Raw genomic sequence first — 27,682 nt, 5'->3', positions numbered from 1 at the left:
AACAATCTAATCAGAGCTCAATGGCTGACTCAACGGATAATTTTTTTCTTGTTTATTTAGAAAATTAAGACAAAGATTAATATAAAAAGTCATTTAAACAGACTTTTTTTCTTTCAAATATAAAAAAAAAAAAATTACAAGGTTTTCAGAAATTGGTTGAATTCTGCTGTTGAAGATTTTGCAATATCAAAACAAAAGGTTTTATCATCCTGAGAGACGAGAGCTTTAAGTGATACATAGTTCTCCTTAGTGGCATCGTACTGATCACGTTTCATGTGCTTCAAGAATTCATGGCGTTCTTTAATTCGATGCAGTCGCGTTCGGAAGATCTTCGGCCACTTTATCAACTGGGCATGAGTCAGGCCCATCTCGTTGTGGACGTAGACAAATACGTTCGTCAAATTATATTTATCTGCAAAGGAATAAAAAATATGCATAAAAATGGCGTTTCAACATGGTAACAGAAAAAATAAAAATGAAAACAACAAATGATACTGTTTTTCGTAATACGTGGACAGATTGAAAAGTCAGGTATGGCTGACCATATATGGAAGGAAAAGGGAAACCATCTATTGTTATGAAACCATCTATTGTTATAAAACCATCTATTGTTATGAAACAAAGCAAAAAATTATAGGTCCTGGATATGACCTGAAACTATATCTGATGGTGAAGCCCACCTTGTGGGCCTTGGGGAGTGTGGAGCCACCCTTTAATTGCCATTGCTCCCAGGTCCACTCTGACCCGGAGTGGTAGTACCTGTTAGGGTCCCAACTATGGGTTAAATAGAATCTGACTTCAAAAAAAAAATATACTCCATTAAAAATCGTTCCTCAAAATAACTAGATTTGGCATTAAATAACCTGAAAAAGGTTGATATGTCGTAAAACAAAACCAACCAACCAAAAAATTATAGACAAAGATGACTCAACAAAGAGGCAACATATATACTGAGTGACAATCGATTATTTAGTAGACTTAGTACAGAATTTAACATGATATGGGAACCATCTAATATATAAAAAGGAAAATGTATGTTAGTTTGTGTATGTCTGTGTTTTTTTTTGTTTTTTTTTTTACATGGAATTCACCACTTATCAAGGCCCAAGGGCCACTCGGGGATAAGAGTTATTGAGATGAGTATTACTTATTAATTTTATTTTATTACGGACCGTTATCCTCATCTTTTTTTAAGTTGTTGTCTCACAACGTTTCGACCAACTATTCCTCTGGCCTTCGTCAGGTGGTATCTGCGACGGGATAGGAACTCCGAATCTTCCAACTGCATTCTCGGCAATTACTGCCTTCTATAGTTGTTGTATTTGTATGTCTGCCAAAAACTTTTGACAGACGCATTGGACCATGACAAAAATTGGTATCGTTAGAAAGATCAATCTTTTGGATGAAAAATATCTATAAATTGGCCAAAAAGATTAATTCTGTGCTGGTCAACTGGGCTATTTTTTGCAAGGACGGGTCACTTTTTTTGTCGACATTTTTGCAAATCATACACCTACCAATCTCAGCGTAGGTCTATAAAATGTTATTTTGAAAGCCCGTGACGTCATAAGTCACCGTGGCCGTGACTGTGACAGCTTTTTTTCACCTCCTTTTCCTCTTTCACGTTACATGTTCGGGCCTGCCAACTGCGGCTAATTTTTTTTTTGTGCTCGCATGGGTACTTGTTACAATTTTGATTGAAACAAAAGTTATTTTGATTTTTTTTTCTGGGTGTTGGTTGCTTAATAGCCGTAGTATACCACTTCTCTCCACTCGGGCAATGCCAGGTAGTCATGATAGTCTATAATATAAATTTTAGCTGTCTGTGTGTGTGTTTATGTGCATGTTTGTATGTCCGCAAAAAACTTGTCATCTGCATCGAAGCAGCATGAACGTGGTTCCGTAAAAAGAGCGATCTCTTGAACACATAATATCGAAAAATTATAAAAAATCATCACTTATTCCATGTAGAAATGTTAATTGTGCATATGCAAACAGTTCATTTGTTGTTTCATTTTAAAAAGCTAAACTTGCAATGTCATTAGATTAGATTAGGTCGTCGTGGTCCGATCGATAACGTGTTCGCTTGCGAACTTAAGTTTTGCAAGTTCGTGCCCAGCATGCAGCATTTTGTTTTCAATTTTTTCTTCTCCTATCATTTAAAATTCTCTGCTTTTTTACGGGCGTCCACAACATGACATTTTTTTTTCTTTTAATTACATGATAAGATGGCACCCAAGTCTTGTTTTTCTTTTATTTGTTTAACCATATTTTACAACCGGGCAATGCCAGGCGCCCCTTCCCCAAAGAGTTATCGCGAAGTATAGACAATGGCAATGCCAGGCGCCTCTTCACACCAAAGAGTTATCGCGAAGTATAGACAAACAAAATTATATAGAAATCAGTTAGTTACAACTATTCAGAAAGTTTTATAAAAATCCAAGGCATCAATTTTTTTTTAATAAGCACAAAAGTGTCAATTTTAGCCATTTTAACCCGAAAGGCACCAGAGTTTTCCTGGAAAATCCGTTCTGTTACTTTTTTACTCATACCATGTTTAATGTTTGTGCAAAATTTCAAAAAATTCCAAGGCGTAGTTATTGAGAAAAGTTAGCTAGTTAATTATAGATAACAGATAATATGGTGCTTGTTAAGATAGAGTTGACAAATCAATTTTTTTCAAACTATATCATTTTAAGCAAAAACAATATTACTTACTTAATTGTCATGTCGAAAATAGTAATATATCCAAAAATTATGAAAATTCACTCAATCTAGCGGGTGGATATAGAAAATCAGATTTTTTTTCAGTGAACAAGTTGACCAGAGCCCTTGAACCGGCGCCACCTCTGTTGGGCCCTGGAGAATGCTGCTATGCCTCAACTCACACCTACATTAGTGAACACACAAACATACACAATATTTAAACCTTCTTTATCATCTGCTGATCTTGAAATATTCCCAACCTTTCTCGTTGAACTATATTTCTAATATGAAAAACAATGAACATTGACTCTTATTAAATATAATTTGTATAATTCTGTAATAATTCAATTGCTGTGATCTTCTATTTTTAAACACATAAAATATTTATTTATTTTGTTTTGTTTTATCATATAACGTTTCCCGTTTTTCTCACATTTGATTATAAACCCTGTGAAACTTTTTCAATAAAATCATTTCTCTAAACCGAAAATACTTCACCCAAATCCAAACTGCAAAATGTAACCCTCAGAAAAAGTGATGACTCCCCAAAGTACGGATCCCCAAACTGGTGACTCCCAAAACTGGCACATCCCTAAAGATCCGCACAAAGGGAAGTTCTGCCTAAGAATAAGATATCTTGGGAGTTGTTGCTAATTTCCTTTGATTAACTAAAGGTTGTAGTTTAAACCCCTGCAGTGGGAAGTACATATTTTTCTTCCTTCTTCGCCCACAAAATAAAATACTGATTTATACTAACTGGAAAGAAAAACCCGTGGAGTGATCAGGAAAATCTTTTGGAGATCAAAATTAGTAAATCCAAGGAACTCCTTCATCTGGAAGTGGATCTCCTGAAAAAATAAAAGGTGGAAATTAAAATGATGATTTTTTTTTTACAAGAATTAAAAAAGACAAAGAAACATTAAAAGAAAGTTTGAGGAGTTTTTTATTGGTACCCTCTCCCTGCATAACTATTTTTCAGACCCGTGTGACATCACATGGCCCCACCATGGGGAAAACTGATGGAGGGAAACGGTTTTGAAAGTCGATTTATCATATTTTTTTTAGGTTTTCGATTACTTTTTTTTATTGTATTTGAAAGATTAAAGCCTAAAGTTAATTCCTAAAAGGAAATAATATTTTTACATGTGAAAAAAAGTTTATAATGAAAAATGTTTTCATGGCGATATTCGGAAACCAACAAGTAAACTAAATTTTGAAGGTAAATTCATTGTAAAAATCTCTTGAAAAATAACAATTACTTTTCTGGGACAATTTCAAATTAATAAAGGCAAGTTCTTAAATATTGAATTAAAAAAAATTCCTTGCTTACAACGAATAAATACCCCAAAATATCATTTTGAAGTGCGTTTTTTGCTCTATCAAATTGTGATATTCGTTACCATTCTCAATCTTTTTACTTTTTTTTTTTCTTTGCAGGCTTTTCAACAGCATCGACAAAATTTAAATCTACACGTTTTCTTATTCCAGTTCAAACTAGGCCGAAAAACTGCTAAGACAGTTCATGATATCAATGATGTGTTTGGCACAGGAACCACTAATGAACGTGTAGAACAACAGTGGTTCAAGAAATTTCGCAATGGTGACAAGAGCCTCGAAGTTGAAAACGGTCACAGCCAGCCGACTGAAGTTGATAACATTTGAAAGCCTAAATTGAAGCCGATCCTCGCAAAACCACATGAGAAGTTGCTGTTGAACTCAAGCTCGACCACTCAACAGTCATTCATTATTTAAAGCAAATTGGGAAGTCAAAAAAGTTGGATAAATGGGTGCTGCATGAATTGAACGATAATCAAAAAAAATCATTGTTTTGAGGTGTTTTCTATGCTCCTTCTGCACAACAAAAACGACCTATTTCTTGAGTGGATTGTAACGTGTGATGAGAAGTGGATCCTCTATGACAACCGGCAACATTTGGCACAGTGGTTGGATGCCAGAAAAGCTTCACAACACTTCCCGAAGCTGAAATTGCATCACAAAAAGGTTGTGGTGACTGTTTGGTGGTCTGCAGCCGGTCTCATCCATCACAGCTTCTTGAATCCAGGCGAAAAAAATATGGTGAAGAAGTACTGCTGACAAATTGACAAAATGCGCCAGAATGTATGTGCCCGAGATTGGTCAATATAAAGGGACCAATTCTCCTCCATGACAACATTCACCCGCATGTTGCTCAACTAACCCTGCAGAATTAATTGGGCTCATGCGGCATATTCACCAGGTCTCTCGCTCAGGGTACCAACTATGGGTTAAATAGAAACAGACTTGAAAACAACAAATATGTTCTATTAAAAAAACTTTTCTTCAAAATCTTTGGATTCGGCATTAAATAACCTGAAAAGGATTGATATGCCGTAAAACAAAAACAACCAACCAACCATCAGAAGTTCCAATGTATGTGCCCGAGATGGGTCAATATGAAGGGACCAATTCTCCTCCATGACAACGCTCGCTCACATGTTGCGCAACTGACCATGCAAAAGCTGAACGAATTGGGCTCCGAGATTCTGCCTCGTCCGCCATATTCACCGGTCCTTTCTCCCACCGATTATCACTTTTTGAAGTATATCGACAACTTCCTGTGCAAAAAATGTTTCAAAAGCCGAGATGATGCCGAATCGGCCTTTAATGACTTCATCGCTTCCAGAACTCCGGATTTCTATGCTAATGAGATAAATAAACTTGTTTCTCTTTGGCAAAAAAAATGTGTCGATTCTAATGGTTTTTATTTCGATTAATAAAGTTTATTATGAAAGGAGTTATGATCTTTTGAAGATGAACGTCAAAAAGCTACATTATTTTTGCACTAACCTAATAAAGCCATAAAACAGAGCTATCTTCATCCTTCAAATTGAGAAATAAAATCGCATAGCTTAAATAGAAATAACTCATAAGTTAAATGAAAACTTCTGTTTTTAAATGCAGATGATGTCGATCATAATAATTAAAAATAAATTAAATTAAATGTAAAATAAATAAATCAATAAAATAAATCAGCTTTATATAATATTTCTAAATAGAATACTTAAAACAATTCTATTACTAATTTGTAATAAAAATTGAAAGCTAATTATTAAAACAGATTTTATTTAATGTAATATGCAAATTAGATAACCTTTTGAATGGTGATTCCTTTTGAATAAATAGTATATAAAGAAATCATGCAGAAATAAAAAAGTATGTGCAAGTCTGTTAAACAGTGTACCTTTTGTATATATTAACCAAATCGTGAACAAACAAGATACAACTTTATTATAATAGATATATGATGTAACAAGTATGGAAAAAAATAAAATTAAAATTAATTCATTGTATCCCGGGCAACACTAGTATATACTAACCTTGATTGATTTTGCATTGTAACTGACCAATTTCGGAAGATGACAAACAACATCACGTACTTGGCTGCCTGAAATCAATGAAAGAGGAAAAATGAGCAAAACAAAATGTAAGGAATACATTTATAAATTACCCCCTCCTCAAAAAAAAAAAAAAAAAAATCCTCCTGACGGACAATTAATTTGTTATCCCACTCAAAAAAAAAAAAAAAAAAAAAAAATTAATTGTCTAAATTACAGCTTTCGACCACATAAATTATAAATCTTTCAAAGCCCGAAAAATACTTTTTATTTATTTATTTTTTTTAATTAAAATCGGAATTTTTAGTTATGGAAGGTCTTAATAACTTATAATCTTGTACGTTTCTCCAACTCTCTAAATATTCTAATTTGTTATTTCACTTTTTAATCTTTCTATTTTTTTACAACTATGCATTACATAGACAGGAAAAATAGATTCATGTTTATTTTTTTTGGGGGGGGGGACTTTCCAGACCCCCCCTCCCCTTATATTAAAAAACAAAATCTGCATAATGTATATCCCCATGATGAAACGAAAACATCATGTTCTTAAAGTCATGTAGATTGATCAAGTAGTTTTGTTTTTAGATAAGAGAGTCAAATTTTATGAATATCGGAGAAGTGACTGTCTCACCTGCCATTTTAAAAAAAAAGTGAAGAAACAAAGGGAGATAACATGAACTGCCCGCCTGTGGAATTTTCTTCCGTTTCTTTGCTTTCCAACTGACTACAATATGGTCGCCTTCAAGTACAACGTGAAAAAATTCTTGATGAAACATCCCCTGATGTAATCCAATTTACCAAATTTCCACACTCATTAACTCTTATCCTCAAGTGGCCCCCAGGCCTTGATAAGTGGTGACCCCTTTGTAAAAAATCAACTGTGCTCATCTGCCATTCTGTCTCCAATAGGATCTTCCAATCACTCAAATACCGCCATTAAAATCAAAACAAAATGTCCCTCTCTATCGCAGCATATCAATACTTAATGGCTAACTGGGAACACCTCAGATTGTTCATATTAGTTATACTCTTGCATTGCATGTTTAAAAAGGATGCGTTGTCCTCTACTGCATCTGACATTAAATGATTGGTTAACCATTGGCATAGAGCAGAGGTTTGCAACCTTTTTGAGCGTGAGGTCTAAAAAGTTATACTGATTAAAAGGAGGAGGGCCAAACAGCTTTGGCTAAATTGTCATGGAGGACAACAATGTTATTAAATTATTTAGATTCTTAAGACTCCTATTTGTCATTTTCACAACGTTTCAGCCGATGTAACTTCTGACCTTCTTCAAGGTCCATCGTGCAGCGGTTAGAATACTTGGAAAAAATCAATTGTAAAATGTGATAGAAGGTTGAAGGTTCGATCCTCAGTGTGGCCGACCAAAAAATACAATTGCGAATTACTTAGGACCTCTATGCAGTCAGGGCTAATGAAACGAGAGCATACTACCGCCATGAAATAAATAAAGGGTCTCATTCGAAATTCCGTCCAAATTCCTGAGTTTGACAGAAACATTCCCAAGTTCGATAAGATACACCTGAAGAAGGTTGGAGGTTACATTGATTGAAATGTTGTGAAAATCACGCTCAAGATGAGAACAGTAGTCCAAAGAATCCAAATAATATAAATAATCAATCCACATCCCAAAAATCCATTTATTGTAAATAAATTTTTTGAGCATTTCAAGAAATCAAGTAATAAATACAATTATATCCTATATTACAATGATATAATTTATTTTATTATAGAAATATAGCCTTGTAGGAGATGTCCTTTTCTCTTCCCTGCAACCTCTTTCTCACAGAAGAGATGTTGCGAGTTTGTCTCTGCTTTATCGTTATTTTCATGGCAAGTGCTTGACTGAGCTCCAATCTATGGCCTCCCCTTGCCAAACTTTCACCTGTCTAGCAGAAAATACTATCAATAATTCCCCCCACTCTTTATCTGTGCCTAAACCTAAATTCCATGAACAAAGCTTCTTTCTTAGAAATGCACGCCTATGGAATTGTCTTCCGTTTTCCTGCTTTCCAGCTGACTACAATATGGCTGTCTTCAAGTCTAACGTAAACAAGTTCTTGATGAGCCGTTCCATATAAGTTAACAAATTTACCGAATTTCCATTACTAACGATTACTATATTGTCCAATTTCTACTGTACACTCTTTAACCCTTAGCCTCGAGTGGCCTCTCGGCCTTGATAAGTGGTGATGCCTATGTAAAAAAAAAAAAAAAATATCGAAACAAAAAAAAAAAAATTCAAATGCATCGTGAGTAAGATGGCAGAACAAACAAAATTCACTCAAGGGCTGGATTTAAAAGGTTGTTGACCCTGTTATAAAGAGCTTCATACCTTCCAAGAAATTTCAACAGAAACCAAACTGCCAACCCTGATACACATGTACATACACATACACACCCACACACAAACATACACACGCACACACACAAAAAACACTAACACGTGTACACACACGCACACAAATACACACATAAACACATGCACAAAGACACACACAAACACACATGCAAAATGCCTTTATATATAAGTAGAGATAGGGATATATTTGTAATTTTTCATTATTTTTGTAAAATGTCTGATGTCCCTCGGATGCTGAGAACATCCTGTATAAACATTCTTTCTACGAACCCAAACACAAAAGAAAAATGATTTACCTGTGAGTTTGAAGAGTTTCTGATAAAATCCGAGTTTTTCATCAATATTTGGAACAGACATTGACAATAAACGTGGTGCTCGGATCAGAATTTGCGGGATGTCCGTCTTTGGGAAATTTTTGGATTTAAAATATTCAATAATGGCTTCTAAGTCTTCAATATTAGCCTGTCATTAAAGAAAGGAAAGAATAGCAAAATTAAGAAAAACGCTTAGGAACATTTTGATTCATACAAAGTGTCCCAAAATTAAGCGCCTATTTTGAACTAGTAATCAAAATAGATGGGAGAAAAGACAGTGCCAAATTTTGTTACTCTGTTTTTATGAGAATTGTTTTATAAATAGAAATTAAAATAGATGGTTGGGTTTAAGGACACTCTGTATTTGATGAAGGACTTAAAATCGCTAAAGCAATACAATATGAGTAAATACAATATACAATATGATACAATACAATATACAATATGATATTAGGTTGTCCGGAAAATAATGACCAATTTTAGAGAAAAAGTAATTATTAATCAAATAGGTGACACTAGACATAGAAATTAGTCGAAGTATGATCCTTGAACAGCCATGCATTTTTGCCATCTATCAACTAGATCATTTATGCCTTGTTGATAAAAATTCTTTGGCTTAGATGCTAAGAAATCTTTGAAAAAAGATTCAACCTCTGCATTAGATCTGAAAGTTTTGTTGCTTAAAAAAGCGGCTAAATGCTTGAAAAAATGGTAGTCTGTGGGCGAAAGATCTGGAGAATAAGGAGGATGTGGTAAAGTTTCATATCCCAAGTCTGTGAGTTTCTGCAGTGTCATTCTCGCAACATTAGGCCACGCATTATTGTGGAGCAGGATTGAACCACGCCTATTCACTAATGCAGATCTCAATTTTTGTAAATGATGATGCATTTCTTCGAGTTGATTGCAGTAAACCTCTGCCGTGATGCTCTGATTAGCATCCAGAAAGCTGTAATGAATAGCACCAATTGCACACCACCAAACAGTCAGCATAATCTTCTGTTGGTGAAAATTTGGCTTTGGAAAATGTTTGGGTGATTCATCACAATCAAGCCATTGATCTGATCGTTTCCAATTATCATAAAGGATCCACTTTTCGTCACAGGTGACCATTCGGTCAAGAAATTGATCATTAATGTTTCGCAAAAAGAGCATCGAACACACTTCAAAACGTCGAGCTTGTTGATTTTCATTGAGCTCATGTGGGACCCATTTGTCGAACTTTTTCACCTTGCCAATTTGCTTCAGATGGTCCGACACTGTTGAACTGCTGACACCAAGTTCCCGAGACATTTCCCTGACACTCTGCCGTGGGTTTTGCTCAACAATGGCTCTCAAATTTTCATTGTCAAGATTAGATGGCCGTCCTCTACCTTCTCCATCTTTAAGGCTCTCATCACCACTACGAAATTTCTGAAACCACCTTCGTACTGTTCTATCACTTGCGATGCCTTCTCCCCATGCCCAATTGATATTTGCAGTTGTTTGAGAAGCATTGTTACCAAGCTTAAACTCATGCAGGAAAAGTAATCGTAAGTCTTCTTTTCTCATATTCCAAATTATGGGCTCATTCGCTCATAAAACGTTTTCTGAAAGAAAAAAGTAAGAAATTATTAAAGAGCACATATAAATCAGTAATCATGTTGATGTTTACCTGAAATATAATAAAAATCCTATGATAAAATCCAATTTCAAAACAGACTTTCTGAAATGGCCATTATTTTCCGGACAACCTAATACAATATATACAATATGATACAATACAATATACAATATATCTGGCGGATTGGAATGCTGTCATGCAGGAGGAGGATACCTTTGCTGATATTGCCCAGCTTCTTGATTTTGTTAGTTACTTTAGCCTGGTTCCAGAAAACTGTGGGCATGACGTTGTCAGCGGAGGGCTGCACTCTTGCGTTCTTTGGAGGTGGTTAGTCCAACTACTTTCACTGCATTGACTGGGCTTTCAATTAGTGTTGGGACAATTAATCGGAATTAGAATCAGGAATCAGAAAAATCGAACTTTTTGGGGTATCGGAATCGATATTGGAATCAGTATCAGAATCGGAAAAATTTGTATTTATTTTCCGATGCCAAAAACGATTCCTTTAATTATCTCTGTTTTTTATTTGATTTTGTTTGAAACAAAATCTTCACTGCTGGTAGTAATAATAAAATAATGAATATTTATTGATTCTAAATTACCAGTCAAACTAAAATCTATAGATCACCCCCCCCCCTTCACAAGTGTATTTTCACGTTTGAGCAAAATATCTGCACACTGAACATGTGTTTTTACAGTAATCGGATAAAAATAACACCTTTATTGTAAATATTTTGAGATTTATAAAGAATCGGAATCGGTAATTGTATCGGAACCGGGAAAAATATTAGAATCGTCCCAGCACTAGTTTGGCTATGAAATCCTTCCCATCTCTCTAATCATCTCTCTAAATTTCACGCTTTCCGAGCCATGAAGTTGCTTTTGAAAGGAAAGTGTTTTCCAGATTATGCAACCTTGATTTCCAAAGTCATGTCAAAACGGTCCCCAGAGCTGCATTAAACGATGGGAGAAAATTTTGTTACTCTGCTTTTCCAAGAAGTGGTTTTAGCTGCCCTGATGAGTTGTGATACAACGAAACAGTACTATATGTGGATGACAATTAAAGCCCCCCCCCCTCTTTGGGTTGAGCACTTTGTAAATATATTTTCACCCGACGCGTATTTAAGCAATTAAGCGAAGTCCACTATTAATTTGTTTGTAAAGAAACTTATGGTTTGAGCACTGTAAGCGACGGGCGGGTGTGGATTTAATACACACTCATGGAGAAATACTTACGGCACTGATTTGTGGTCCGATAGTTAGAACAGCCGACTGTCAACTCAACAGTTGTAGGTTCGATCCATGGCTGGGGAAAGGTGTATGTCTAGCCGCACTGATGAGTTGTGATACAACAAAACAATACTGACAATAACAATAATAATAAGGATACTAGAAAGCTGATTGGCTAACGAAAATCTCAATAGAAGATGCGCATATAAAAACGACAAACAACCACAGAATTCGCGCATAAGCCTGAAGAGTCCTAGAGTGGATGAAACGCGGAATATTCAGTGTAGCTTAATTGCCATATACATTTTATAACTTACTAACTAGCTCTACCTACGTATTGAGCACTTTTGAAGTAAATACTTAAAGTTTACGCATAAATCTATACTTTCGTATATTAATTTTATGTGAGTAAATGAAGTAGTTATATATATATATATATACATACATACATATATATACATATATTTATATATATATATATATTTATATATATATATATTTATATATATATATATATTTATATACTCATTCCATTTGTGATTTTTTCCAAGGAATTCTGCCTTTTGGATCATTTTGGCCCTTTTGGAACTTACCTGTTGGATTGGAAATTTTTAATTCTACCGTGTTTGGATTTTACCATTCTTGGATTTTTTACCCTTCACAGGACTATCCATTCATGTGAAATCTTTTTATCATTTTTCTTTTACCTCCTACTCCCCTTACCTCACCCTTTTTTTAACCAAGTAAGATCTGTGACTTATCTGTAGTTTCACTAAATACTTTTACATGCAAAATCCGATCCCGCATTTTGCTAATTCCTGCCCTCTGATGAGAAGGAGAGTATTTCAAGATGTTTTTTAACATGTTTTATTAATCATTTGTTCATATTATAAGCTCTATTTCCTTTTCGGTTTTATTGAGCTTTTACATCTGGTTGAGATTACTTTACTTGTAAATATTAACTCTTTAATATTTATAATATATTTTAAGTTTACCATTTTGATTACCTTGGTAAACTTATTGTAATTTATATATATATATATATATATATATATATATATATATATATAAGCATTCATTCTCAGACCTTGGTCTTTCTAATATTCACTCTTAGACAATAATCTTTGTAACATTCACTCTCAAACTTTGGTCGTGGTGACATTCACTCTCAGATATTTAGTTTCCATAACATTTCTTCAAATCTCGTAACTTTGTTTGCAACGAGAGAAGTTTCTGGAACATCTGTTATATTCTGGGCATGGCAACCAGTTTCCTAATTAGAAACATCCTCACTCCCACTAGGTACATCCTTCTCAATTAAAGATTTAATTTCAATCCATCTTGACGGGCCTTTCATTGGGTTTTCTGGGTTTGTTGCTGATTTTAATAGACAGAGTTTTCAGCATCATTATCATCTTGGCTGGTGCCGTGGTGCTGTCATTTGAATGTTTTTAATGAAGAGTAAACAGAATCTTTAAACTTTTGCAACCTACACCGAATGGTGTAAGTCATTCAAATAAATATAGCTTTATTAAAAAGTTTTGTTCAAATAATTTTATCAAAACGTTTTGTTTAAAAAATTTTATTAAAAAGTTTTGTTTAAATTATTTTATTAAAAAGTTTTATTTTAATAATTTTATTATAAATTTTTATTTAAATAATTTTATTACAAAATGTTGTTTAAATAGTTTAATTAAAAAATGTTGTTAAAATAATTTTATTAAAAAAATGTTGATTAAATAAAAATAATGTTTCCTAATAAAAAAAAAAATCTTGCCGGACCATTGCCCCCCCCCCTCCCAACAACTCGTTTTTTTTTAATGTTTGTTTATAGAATGCCGTGTGAAGGTCAAGGTCAACCAGTGTTGACCCAAAGCTGTTCCTATAGGTTTGCATATCTGATGGGGTCTTTAAACCCTAACGGATCTAGACTTGAAAACATTTAAACAAAATTCCATCGTATACTTTATGCATCGTGACATTGTTGTTAGATCCAATTACTACAGGGTGACCCCCCCAAAAAACGGGCCCAACTCTAATTAGGCCCTGTTTCTTATTGTTTTGTCCACATGAAATGAAACTTTGGTCATAACTAGTTTATTATATTCAAAACATCACATCAAAACACTAGGGTCTTTGGCCTTTTTTTCTCCATTCTACAGCATATGTTCTAGATGGCCTCCATTTAGCTTTTCTTTTTTTGGGTCACCCTATATATATATACATATATATATATATATTATTTATATATGATTTAATATATAATTTATATAACTATCCTTATAATATTGAGCATTTTTTGGGTCACCCTATATATATATATATATATATATATATATATATATATTACACAAAGAGCATCGCTTAATATGCTAATGATAATTTGTATATCACTTCCCAATATGCTCAACCCAAGTTAGGAAGCATTATAGTAACCCACATTCAGTACTGTTTCACTGTTTCACAGTTCATCAGTGCGGCTTGACAAGCAACTACCTCAAACCAGGATCGAAACCCAACCGCCCAAACACAAGCCGGAGCTTCTAACCATTGCGTTATTCAGCTGCTACTGTTGCTTATATAAATATATATATACGGGGTGACCCCCCCCCCCCAAAAAAAAAGGGCCCCAGTTCTAACTAGTTTATTATATTCAAAACATCACATCAAAACTTAAGGGTCTTTGACCTTTTTTTCTCCATTCTACAGCATATGTTCTAGATGGCCTCCATTCAGCTTTTGTTTTTTTTTTTGGTTACCCTGTATTAGACACAATCCTAAATAGTAACGACTTACGTCCAAGTAGCAATATGGCTTTTTTGGCGTGAAAAAAAGTCAAAAAACAACAAAAAGAATTTAATGAGAATCATACATACTTTAAAGATAAAAGGATTCTTTGTGATGACCACAGCAAGCTGGTCGCTCGGAACTCCGACGTCCTTCAAGAAGAGCAAATAAGGTTTGACATCCGATTCAAAATCGAGTTTGAGGATAAGATTAGCAGCTTCATTGAACTTCTCGATGCGCGACAAATCAACACCGAGGCTGATCAATTGTTTGAGGGTCTCGGATTCACTAACATAAACGGTTAGATTAGAGGAGGTTGCCATGTCGGTATATCGGCTCCGATTCAATTCTATCGTTGCTTCTTCAGCTTCCGAAGGTGACATGACCTCTGAATCTCTAATAATGGTAGATATTTTATCACTTTCAAAAAAAGGTCTGGAAATTTCTCGGGTGTCTTTGAAATTGGCTGGTTCTCTGCTGGAATCAATACTAAGTGATAGCTTGCGATGAGACGTTTCAGCATCATTAGATTGGAACGCTTCAGGTTGTGCCTCAGCATATTCTGTTTTGTGGCTGGGGTCTTTTATTTGAAATGTCGTACAGCTGTCACTTTTAATCGCCTCTGGTAATAAATCGGAGCGATTTTCATGCTCAGCTGTTTTTAATTCAGGCACCGTCGTCTTATCAAATTGTTTGATGGTGCTGACAAGTTTCCTGTAATAATCATAATGTTCTTTAGGGTCTCGTCTTTTATGAAGAATGCTTTCATTCTCCGATGGAATTTCTGCTTCTTCTACTAAAGAGGGGGATTCTTCTTTATTGTGGCATTGAAAAGCCGACAGAGACACGGGACGTAGACCATATTTGTAAAGGCTTTGGTAAACAGTTAGCACTGTTCTTTGCTTTTGACGAAGGACAACCAGTAAACACCTCAAAGACATTGTGACGGACCTAGAAATATAAGAAATGAAATAAGCATGAAAACTTGTAAGTAATTTATAAAGAATTTCATATAATAATTTGGGAATTAAACGCTAAGACAAATCTATATATATAAAAACGAAAATGTGTGTGTGTGCTTGTGTGTGTGTGTGTGTGTGTGTGCACTTTTTGTGTATGTCCACTATCACTTACAAGTGTTTATATACACCCTAGATAATAATATTTACAATTTGCGAACGCGCGTCGCGTCTAGATTTATTTACATCGAAATTTTACACGATTCTCACTATTTCGGTCGTCTCATGTTGGTTCGGCTTTTTCGTATAAAATCGAAACTGATGTGAAACTAGGAATGTTTGGTCAATGTCAGTTTTCACCGTCATATCAGACAATTGCTTTCATTTGGATACTCCCCTAATAAAGGGGGAGCTAGTTTTAAAGTTGGGTAAAAACAAAAACCCAAAACAACTACCTTGCAGTTAAAATTTACTGCGGAAACATTAAGTGCGTTTGACCTCATTAAACACGCACATCACTTTTTAATGATTTTATTTCACACATTCTTAATCCTCTGCCATCGTAGTGTGGTAGGAATCCATCAGCCTATTAACCTCAAGGGTTCGGGTTCGAGCCTAACTGCCTACCAAAACTTTTTTTTTTCTTAACACTGGGTACCCCACCCCTCGCTAGTGAAGATATAAAATAAATTATCTATATATATAAAAGCGAAAATGTGTGTATGTATGTATGTGTGTTCGCTTATTGTGTATGTCTGTAAAAGGTTTTTTCCGTTGGACTTTTCGGTCGGCTCATTCCTTCTTAAAACTTTTTATATCACATCTAAATGATAACATATATGAGTTACGAATGGGGTTCGCCTGTCTATTCAATTTGTCCGACTTTCACGTTTTATTTTTTCCAGTCAATGTCGACTTCGTCATATCAGACAGGGGAGCGAGTTTTTAAAAACAAACAAACCGATTTATTGACCTCATTAAAAACTGTCCCGCACAAAATGCTAACTGCTGAATACCTATCGCCGTCACGTCAATCAAAAACGCGCACCTGTTTTTTTTTTCACATTTTACTATTTTCCAACTGCGCGTTGTCAAGGCTTTGTTTTTTTTTTCACGGGCACCTGTTTTTTTCACACACACCTGCAAACACCCGGGCAACGCCGGGTACCCCTCGCTAGTATATATATAAAAGGCAAAATGTATGTGTTTTTGTATGTCTCACAAAAACTTTCGACACAGGTGACGGATTTTCACGATATTCATATCATTTTGAAACTCGACCCTTCGAACGACAAATATCGAAAAATTGGCTAAAAACATTAATTCCTTCACTCTCAACTGGGAACATTTCCACAGGGAGCGGTAGCAAAAAATCGTTCCTTCATGACAAGTTAGCCATATACACATGTGCAAAAAACGGTCTTTCTTGAATTATTTTAACTATTAAAAAAACGACCCAATTTTGCTGACGTGCTCATAGCTCAGTCACTTAAGGAGCAGCGTCGTTATTTTAAGATTACACGTTCAAACCGAGATGTAAGATCTTTTTTTTTTTTTTTTTAATTTTTAAAATTTTAATATTGGAGCAGGGTTATTTATATCATTTTTTTCGTGTTTTTTTCCATCACGTTAGCTGGTTTTTTTTTTGTTTTTGTCTTTCTGATTTTTTTAAGAAGTTTTAAAATCGTTCGCTTACATGTTCGGTTTTTTTTTTCATCACGTTCGCTGTTTTTTTTGTTTTTGTTTTTCTGATTTTTTTAAGAAGTTTTAAAATCGTTCGCTTACACGTTCGTTTTTTTTTTTTTTCATCAGGTTCACTGCTTTTTTTTGTTTTTCTGATTTTTTAAAGAAGTTTTTTAGCTTACACGTTCGTTTTTTTTTTTTTCATCAGGTTCACTGCTTTTTTTTGTTTTTCTGATTTTTTAAAGAAGTTTTTTAGCTTACACGTTCGTTTTTTTTTTACTTTCGCTTATTCTTTATTTTCCATTTTGTCTTTATTCACCCCCCCCACCCACACACACACACACCTCCAAACACTCGCTAGTCTAAAGTTGGGTTTTCTTTTTATTAAAAGCCTACTGTTTCTATTTAAAAATTATCAAAATAAACTTTTTAATATACTATTATGGATATGCAAACGGCGTGAAAGTTAACCAATTTGCAAATTCCTTTAAAAACGAGCATTAATTAATTACTTATTCAATTTTTTTTATGGTTTCTTTTGCATAGAATTTAAGACCGAAAATGTACTAGCACAAAGAAATATTTTTATATTTATCTATCTATCTATCTATATATATAAGTGACTGTGTCTGTGTGTGTAAAAAGTCTCTATCTGGGCAAAAATTGCTTCTAAGGGGCTAAAATTGAAAACAAAACAGTTCATTTTAGCAGGGTAAATTGAATAAAACATATCTCCTACTGTTACTTTTGCACAAAACTAAACATTCATAGTTCAAAGTCACTTAATTTTCAACCTTTCATATCCATCTGTCGGTAGGTCAGACAGTAACGACTGTGGAGAGATAAATAACGACTAAGGCTGGAGTGCTAAATATTCTGATTCTAGCGTCATATTTTGTTATAACTTTTGAAATCATTAAGCTATATTGAATAATCAATAAAGAATTAACTTGGCCATTTTACAATTGACAGCCTAGAGAGTGGAAATGCATTTCTCCACTGATAATGAATGATGCACTCGGAAGGACCATTCACAGTTGAAAAAAAAAAAACAATCAGGTAAATAAAAAATATTATTGAATTGTTTGAAATTTATCACAAATATATTTCAGAGGTATACTCCATCTTCAGTGTGTTGTTTTGTTTCTTTTTTTTCCATTTCTTCTTCCTTGCTATGTTGTAAATTTGGAGAAAGGAGTTTGTTTGTAAAGAGCCGTGCGTTGTTTCTAGTGGTTGTATTTTGAAATGTTTGAATTGTGCATAGGCAACGCGAGAATAACATCAAGGATGAGATGAGGGTTCATATAGAAACGTTTTAATTTGAATAAATTAAAATATGCATCAAGTGCGCTTGAAAGCCAAATTACAAAGTAATATTAGGAAAATAAATATTTTACTTGTTTGAAATTTATCAAAAATATATTTCAGAGGTATACTCCATCTTCAGTGTGTTGTTTTGTTCCTTTTTTTCCCCCCTTTTCTTCTTTCTTGCCATGTTGTAAATTTGGAGAAAGAAGTCTATTTGTAAAGAGCCGCACATTGTTTATTTTATTATTGAATTATTTATCTTCCCACAACGACTGTACATTCCTGCTATTGTAAGACTTTAAAAACACCTTATATATATATATATATATATATATATATATAACTCAGAATTTCCATGTATATTATTGCTCTATCTCGCATATTGAGCTTTCTTTATCTGCTTAAGATTGTCTTATAAATATTGATACTAATATTTATTTGGACTTTATGTTTACAGTAATATACAATCCTACGGCATTTCAGTATTTCATATATATATATAAGGAGTTAAAATAAAAAGAATAAGATCGATTCTTTAAGAGGAGACTTATCGGGACAATGCAAAGCTCAACAAATTGTTTCGGAGCTCATATAGAGTATCAATAAAACAAGAAAACAACAATATAAAAACGTATACAGATTTATTCGTTTATTAAATAAGGATGATACACCAATTAGGGGTGTAAAATATTTAAAACTATATCATGGTATTTCGAAGCCTAATGCTTCTCATCAGAAGAGGAGAGAAAATGCTAAGTAACATAACAGGTATGTGACGTCTAGCGATAGTTACATAAAAAGTGAAATAATTGTGCAGCGAGAGGAGAATATAGAAACTGTTTGGGAGGGGGAAATGAGAGAAATAAGACCGTTTTACTTATCCTACACCCCTAATCGATTTATCATCCTTATTGAATAAATGAATAAATCTATATGCACTAGTATAAAATTTTATAGTGTCATTTTCTTATTGTATGCATTAGTATAAAATTTTATAGTGTCATTTTCTTATTGGATACATTAGTATAAAATTTTATAGTGTCATTTTCTTATTGTATGCATTAGTATAAAATTTTATAGTGTCATTTTCTTATTGTATGCATTAGTATAAAATTTTATAGTGTCATTTTCTTATTGTATGCATTAGTATAAAATTTTATAGTGTCATTTTCTTATTGTATGCATTAGTATAAAATTTTATAGTGTCATTTTCTGATTGTATGCATTAGTATAAAATTTTATAGTGTCATTTTCTTATTGTATGCATTAGTATAAAATTTTATAGTGTCATTTTCTTATTGTATGCATTAGTATAAAATTTTATAGTGTCATTTTCTTATTGTATGCATTAGTATAAAATTTTATAGTGTCATTTTCTTATTGTATGCATTAGTATAAAATTTTATAGTGTCATTTTCTTATTGTATGCATTAGTATGAAATTTTATAGTGTCATTTTCTTAGTGTATGCATTAGTATAAAATTTTATAGTGTCATTTTCTTATTGTATGCATTAGTATAAAATTTTATAGTGTCATTTTCTTATTGTACGCATTAGTATAAAATTTTATAGTGTCATTTTCTTATTGTATGCATTAGTATAAACTTTTATAGTGTCATTTTCTTATTGTATGCATTAGTATAAAATTTTATAGTGTCATTTTCTTATTGTATGCATTAGTATGAAATTTTATAGTGTCATTTTCTTATTGGATGCATTAGTATGAAATTTTATAGTGTCATTTTCTTATTGGATGCATTAGTATAAAATTTTATAGTGTCATTTTCTTATTGGATGCATTAGTATAAAATTTTATAGTGTCATTTTCTTATTGTATGCATTAGTATAAAATTTTATAGTGTCATTTTCTTATTGTATGCATTAGTATAAAATTTTATAGTGTCATTTTCTTATTGTATGCATTAGTATAAAATTTTATAGTGTCATTTTCTTATTGTATGCATTAGTATAAAATTTTATAGTGTCATTTTCTTATTGTATGCATTAGTATAAAATTTTATAGTGTCATTTTCTTATTGTATGCATTAGTATGAAATTTTATAGTGTCATTTTCTTATTGTATGCATTAGTATAAAATTTTATAGTGTCATTTTCTTATTGTATGCATTAGTATAAAATTTTATAGTGTCATTTTCTTATTGTACGCATTAGTATAAAATTTTATAGTGTCATTTTCTTATTTTATGCATTAGTATGAAATTTTATAGTGTCATTTTCTTATTGTATGCATTAGTATAAAATTTTATAGTGTCATTTTCTTATTGTATGCATTAGTATAAAATTTTATAGTGTCATTTTCTTATTGTACGCATTAGTATAAAATTTTATAGTGTCATTTTCTTATTGTATGCATTAGTATAAAATTTTATAGTGTCATTTTCTTATTGTACGCATTAGTATAAAATTTTATAGTGTCATTTTCTTATTGTATGCATTAGTATAAACTTTTATAGTGTCATTTTCTTATTGTATGCATTAGTATAAAATTTTATAGTGTCATTTTCTTATTGTATGCATTAGTATAAAATTTTATAGTGTCATTTTCTTATTGTATGCATTAGTATAAAATTTTATAGTGTCATTTTCTTATTGTATGCATTAGTATAAAATTTTATAGTGTCATTTTCTTATTGTATGCATTCGTATAAAATTTTATAGTGTCCTTTTCTTATTGTATGCATTAGTATAAAATTTTATAGTGTCCTTTTCTTATTGTATGCATTAGTATAAAATTTTATAGTGTCATTTTCTTATTGTATGCATTAGTATAAAATTTTATAGTGTCATTTTCTTATTATATGCATTAGTATAAAATTTTATAGTGTCATTTTCTTATTGTATGCATTAGTATAAAATTTTATAGTGTCATTTTCTTATTGTATGCATTAGTATAAAATTTTATAGTGTAATTTTCTTATTATATGCATTAGTATAAAATTTTATAGTGTCATTTTCTTATTGTATGCATTAGTATAAAATTTTATAGTGTCATTTTCTTATTGTATGCATTAGTATAAAATTTTATAGTGTCATTTTCTTATTGTATGCATTAGTATAAAATTTTATAGTGTCATTTTCTTATTGTATGCATTAATATAAAATTTTATAGTGTCATTTTCTTATTGTATGCATTAGTATAAAATTTTATAGTGTCATTTTCTTATTGTATGCATTAGTATAAAATTTTATAGTGTCATTTTCTTATTGTATGCATTAGTATAAAATTTTATAGTGTCATTTTCTTATTATATGCATTAGTATAAAATTTTATAGTATCATTTTCTTATTGTATGCATTAGTATAAAATTTTATAGTATCATTTTCTTATTGTATGCATTAGTATAAAATTTTATAGTATCATTTTCTTATTGTATGCATTAGTATAAAATTTTATAGTGTCATTTTCTTATTGTATGCATTAGTATAAAATTTTATAGTGTCATTTTCTTATTATATGCATTAGTATAAAATTTTATAGTATCATTTTCTTATTGTATGCATTAGTATAAAATTTTATAGTATCATTTTCTTATTGTATGCATTAGTATAAAATTTTATAGTGTCATTTTCTTATTGTATGCATTAATATAAAATTTTATAGTATCATTTTCTTATTGTATGCATTAGTATAAAATTTTATAGTGTCATTTTCTTATTGTATGCATTAATATAAAATTTTATAGTGTCATTTTTTTATTGTATGCATTAGTATAAAATTTTATAGTGTCATTTTCTTATTGTATGCATTAGTATAAAATTTTATAGTGTCATTTTCTTATTGTATGCATTAGTATAAAATTTTATAGTGTCATTTTCTTATTGTATGCATTAGTATAAAATTTTATAGTGTCATTTTCTTATTGTATGCATTAATATAAAATTTTATAGTGTCATTTTCTTATTGTATGCATTAGTATAAAATTTTATAGTGTCATTTTCTTATTGTATGCATTAGTATAAAATTTTATAGTGTCATTTTCTTATTGTATGCATTAGTATAAAATTTTATAGTGTCATTTTCTTATTATATGCATTAGTATAAAATTTTATAGTATCATTTTCTTATTGTATGCATTAGTATAAAATTTTATAGTATCATTTTCTTATTGTATGCATTAGTATAAAATTTTATAGTATCATTTTCTTATTGTATGCATTAGTATAAAATTTTATAGTGTCATTTTCTTATTGTATGCATTAGTATAAAATTTTATAGTGTCATTTTCTTATTATATGCATTAGTATAAAATTTTATAGTATCATTTTCTTATTGTATGCATTAGTATAAAATTTTATAGTATCATTTTCTTATTGTATGCATTAGTATAAAATTTTATAGTGTCATTTTCTTATTGTATGCATTAGTATAAAATTTTATAGTGTCATTTTCTTATTGTATGCATTAGTATAAAATTTTATAGTGTCATTTTCTTATTGCATGCATTAGTATAAAATTTTATAGTGTCGTTTTTTATTTTATTGATACTGTCTGTCCATTCCACTTTTCTTGGAAACTACTGAGCTGATCTGGCTGAAATTTTGCATGGACTTTTATAAGGTGCAGCAAACTAGGTATTATGGTATCTGTTCAATTACCAGGGAATGCCGACAGTGTTGCCCAGGCAGGTTTTGCAGGTCAGAGTGCCCCTCTTAGAGGGCGCTGACTTTTCAATTCCACTTTCGAACCTTGGTGTCACAGATCTTACAGTGGAATAGGACTAAATACTCTTTAGTTCCTCCTTGTAAAATATTCACAGCAAGAACTCGTCTTCTATCACAATAGAAAAAACTGTCCTTTCATCCTTTCATGTTCTTAGTGTTGGGCAGGATTTCAGTACTCGTGTAGTTTATAAACCTAATAATAACATTATTATTTAGAAATCCATTCTTAACATGGAGAGGGGATCTTTTAAAAAACTATTCTGTCCTTTTCACCTAACAATTTAATAAACAAAAGATACCATAAAAAATTGAATTTAGCTGGAAAATCCTATCTAAAAAAGAAAAAAAAATAGCATGGTCCATAAACTACACAAATACCGGAATGTCTAAAGTCCTGCCTGCCTGCCTGTAGAACACATTACTGTGGGATTGCTTCCCTGCTGATTACAACCTGGTTGTCTTTAAATCCAATCTCACCAAATATTTGGGTGCTTATTCAGATTGGCACTTATGGCGGCAAAGAAAATACAGAAAAATCTTAATGGTGCTTTTCTTTTTTGTTTTTTTTTTTTACATGGGGGTCACCACTTATCAAGGCCCAGGAGCCACTCGGGGATAAGGGTTAATGGTGTATGTAGCAATCACAGAACGAAGATGAAATATTCAAAAAATCACGTAATTTAATTAAGGAGTTTTCTTTTTTATACAAGCGAATCAAATTTTACGATTAAGCTAGTCTTAGTGTTTTCGTCAGCCATAATGAAATCCGATGAAATAAAAAAAGAGAAGACAACTCTAACCGACGTGAATAATAAGTCATACGGTCAATGCAGTTTAGTAAAATTGCTAAAAATTGTAAATTTTTATTTTCTTAGTTTTAAATAAAACTACTTGATCAGTCAGTTTACATGATTTTTAGAATGTGACATTCTGTAACGAGTACGTAGAATCTTCGGTCAGTTTTTACGACGTGCCCCAGCGTATTATAAGCACCCCAACCTCCCCATGTTAAGAACGGCTTTCGGAATAACCCCCTCCCCAACCTCGAAAGCCGTTCTTAACATGGGGAGGTTGGAGTGTTTATAATACGCTGAGACACGTAAAAGTTGACCGTATTTTCTGTACTTTTTTTACTTTTAATTGCCGCCATAAGTGCCAATCTGAATAAGCACAAAAAACAACAGTACTTACTTTTCCTGTCGCAAATAGTAATATATTCAAAAATTACGAAAGTTCATTGAGTAGAAAATTATGTATAGTTAAAAGTAATTTGGGTTTGTATTACTGTACACTGTTCACATAGATTCGAAAAAGTTGTAAAAAAAACAACAAATACATATCAAATAAATGTTATCAAAGGCAAGATAAGTTACTTTTCTACCAAACTGGATACATTTTTTGTGTTTTTATTCAATGTAACATGTTTATTCAGCTCGAAAAACATACATTATTTACCGATGTATTGGAAAATTCAAAATGGCGCCCGACTCTCTCTTTAACACGGTAAGTTTAGGAAAAGGTGTTATAAATAATAAACTAGACAAAATACTATTAAAAAAAACCACCGAATATATGTCAACATATGTCACGGTAACATATACTGAGCGAGTTTCTAACAGTATTTTGTCTAGTTTTATATTTATAACACCTTTTTTTTTCTTTTTTTTACATGGGGGTCACCACTTATCAAGGCCCGAAGGCCACTCAGGGATAAGGGTTATTGCGTGTACAGTAATCAATGAGATAGTATTGTAGTAATCATTAGTATTGGGGGTTTTGATAGAGTGTCTTACTTAAGGGGGCGTTTTGTCAGGAGTTTGTTTATGTTAAACTTGAAGACATCCAAGTTGTAGTCAGGTGGGAAACAGGCAAGCGGCAGAGAGTTCCACTAGCATGCAGTTCTAAGAAAGAAGCTTTGCTCATGGAATCTACGTTTGGATTTAGGCACAGATAAAGAGTGGGGGAAAATTATTGACAGTAGTTTCAGCCAGACGGGTGTTTCTCATGAAAGATTGGCGAGGGGGGGGGATAGATTGGAGCTCAGATGAGCACCTGCTATGGAAATAACGATAAAACAAAGACAGGCTCGCAACGTCTCTTCTGTGGGAGAGAGGTTGCAGGGAAGAGAAAAGGGCATCTCCCACTAAACCAAAAAATCTATTTTGTACTCTGCAAAGGCAGGATAGGCTGTGTTTAGCAGCTCCTGCCCAGATGTGGCAGTAGTACTCCATCCTTGAACGTACTTGGCTTTTATACAGATAGAGAATTGCATCAGTAGTGAGATATCTTCTGGAGCGGTAGAAGGATCCCACCATTTTCCCAGCGTCCTTGGCAACAGACCTGATGTACGTGCTCCGTTTCAGATCAGGAGTAAAGGTCAAACCCAGAAGCTTGTCAAAACATGGAGCCTCTCCAAGACGAGAGCCATCCATTTCAATTGATGCCAGATGGGATCAGAGCGTTGATGATGTAAAGATAGAAGCTTGGTTTTGGATGCATTAAAAGTGACCAGCCACCTCTTCCCCCACTGTACCACGCGCTCAAGATCAGAGGAGAGAGAATCAGAGAGAACTTTGTCATTTACGGCCTTTGATGTGTTGCCATAGATGCTCGTGTCATCAGCATAGATGTCAACGAATGATTTAAGTATGTGTTTTGGGAGATCATTGATGTAGATCAGGAAGAGAGTTACTGTGGGCTTCTGATTTCTGCCCATCAACCAACCACTACTCTTATGAATCTATCGGAGAGAAATGATTTAATGATTGAGAAAACATTTCCAGTGATACCCAAACTTACCGTGTTAAAGAAAGAGTCGGGCGCCATTTTGAATTTTCCAATGCATCGGTAAACAATGTATGTTTTTCGAGCTGAATAAACATGTTACATTGAATAAAAACACGAAAATTATATCCAGTTTGGTAGAAAAGTAACTTATTTATCCTTTGATAACATTTATTTGATATATATTTGTTTGTTTTTTTGACAACTTTTTCGAATCTATGTGTACAGTAATACAAACCCAGTAATTTTAACGGAAAATTGGGGGAAATTGCGTTTTCGCTACTTTAATGGCGATGTTTTATTTTTATCCGATAGCGATATACTTTTTTTTGATTATTAAAAACACAATAGTAGCTGTTCTACCCGATGAATTTTCGTAATTTTTTGATCTATTACTATTTTCGACTTGACAAATAAGTACTATTGTTTTAAGCAAAAACAACTTTTTTTTTAAAATCAATCTGTCGACTCTATATTAACACGCACCGATAGTACATTACGACATAATCCAACGTAGAATAATACATTAAAAACAAATATTTAATACGAACTTGTTAAAAACCTATGATAATTATTAGCATTTAATTAATTATGAGCAAATTAAGGCACATGAAATACGTAATAATAAAAGAGTTTTACTTTACCCTTTGAGATGATAACATTGAAAAACACATGGGCGGTGATAAGTGAAAAATGTTTCTCTTCTAAAAAAGTTCCGCTGTGTTCGTTTCAGATGAAAAGTGGTTTTTAATTATTTTTATTTATTTATTTTATTTATTTATTTTTAAATTATTTTTATTTATTTATTTATTTATTTATTTATTTATTATTATGATCAGATACCTTGGATTTGTTTTATAAACACACACTGTTACGAAACAGTGGTAAAAAAACAAAAAAACAAATATATAACAAATAAATAGTGTCAAAGACAACATTCAGATTGTTTCCGGTACTTGGCCTTCGGGCCAAGACCAAAGTGTAGTATCTGTTCTGGCAGATACTGCAAGCAAAGACCATATGTGGGGGTAACTCCACATATCAGACCTTGGTCAATGTAGGGGCAACCCTTCATACCAATTGTCACTATCCAGCTCCCCTACTCCCCGGGGAGTTGGTCCCCATTTCTCCTTCACTCCTCACTTTAAAAATCGGCCTTGTGCCTAATTTGCTCGGTGGGGGAGCAAATAAATACCTCAAAGACAACATACTGTCAAAAACCCATCCAGTACCGTGAAATTTATTTAGTTTGGATTAGCTTTTAAAAGTATTTTGTTTTATTTCTATTTTAAAGTCATTATCAAGACTATCAATAATTCCCCCCCCCCACTCTTTATCTGTGCCTAAACCTAAATGTAGATTCTATGAACAAAGCTTCTTTCTTAGAACTGCACGCCTGTGGAATTGTCTTCCGTTTTCCTGCTTTCCAGCTGACTACAATATGGCTGTCTTCAAGTCTACCGTAAACAAGTTCTTGATGAGCCGTTCCATATAAGTTAACAAATTTACCGAATTTTCATTACTAATGATTACTATATTTTCCAATTTCTACTGTAAACTCTGTAACCCTTATCCTTGAGTAGCCTCTTGGCCTTGATAATGTGGTGATGCCTGTGTAAAAAAAAAAGAAGATATTTAGGTATCAATTCACGGCCATTCTTCTTGTTCTAACCTAACGCCCGACACTGTTTTTCAAACCGAATAAACACTTTAAAGTGAGTAAAACAGTTAAAAGCTTTTCCAGATAGGTAGAAGAGTAACTTATCTTGCCTAACGTTTATTTGTATATTCGTTTTTTCTGTTTTTTTTTTGTTTACTTGTTCGTACCAATGTGTTACCAATAGTACATACATATATACATACATGATGAT

The 27,682-nt window shown here is 32.5% G+C and overlaps 1 protein-coding gene across 1 annotated transcript; it reads right to left on the bottom strand.

Annotated features, from left to right (window-relative positions):
* Nucleotides 1-25,892, bottom strand: LOC145243638 (transcription termination factor 3, mitochondrial-like). The gene is made up of 6 exons (XM_080106661.1): nt 25,827-25,892; nt 14,484-15,345; nt 8,760-8,925; nt 6,063-6,130; nt 3,464-3,554; nt 1-412 (listed from the first exon to the last, which is right to left on the bottom strand). The coding sequence occupies exons 2-6, from the start codon at nt 15,333-15,335 to the stop codon at nt 135-137; spliced, it is 1,455 nt and encodes a 484-aa protein (XP_079962787.1). The 5' UTR covers nt 15,336-15,345; nt 25,827-25,892; the 3' UTR covers nt 1-134.
* Nucleotides 25,893-27,682: the final 1,790 nt, after the last annotated feature.

The sequence above is a fragment of the Euprymna scolopes genome, chromosome 22 (assembly GCF_053919585.1).
Source record: "Euprymna scolopes isolate OS-2025 chromosome 22, ASM5391958v1, whole genome shotgun sequence".
Classification (NCBI taxonomy): domain Eukaryota; kingdom Metazoa; phylum Mollusca; class Cephalopoda; order Sepiida; family Sepiolidae; genus Euprymna; species Euprymna scolopes.
The sequence above is the reverse complement of the archived record's forward strand: the minus strand, read 5'-3'. Positions and strand labels throughout refer to the sequence as shown.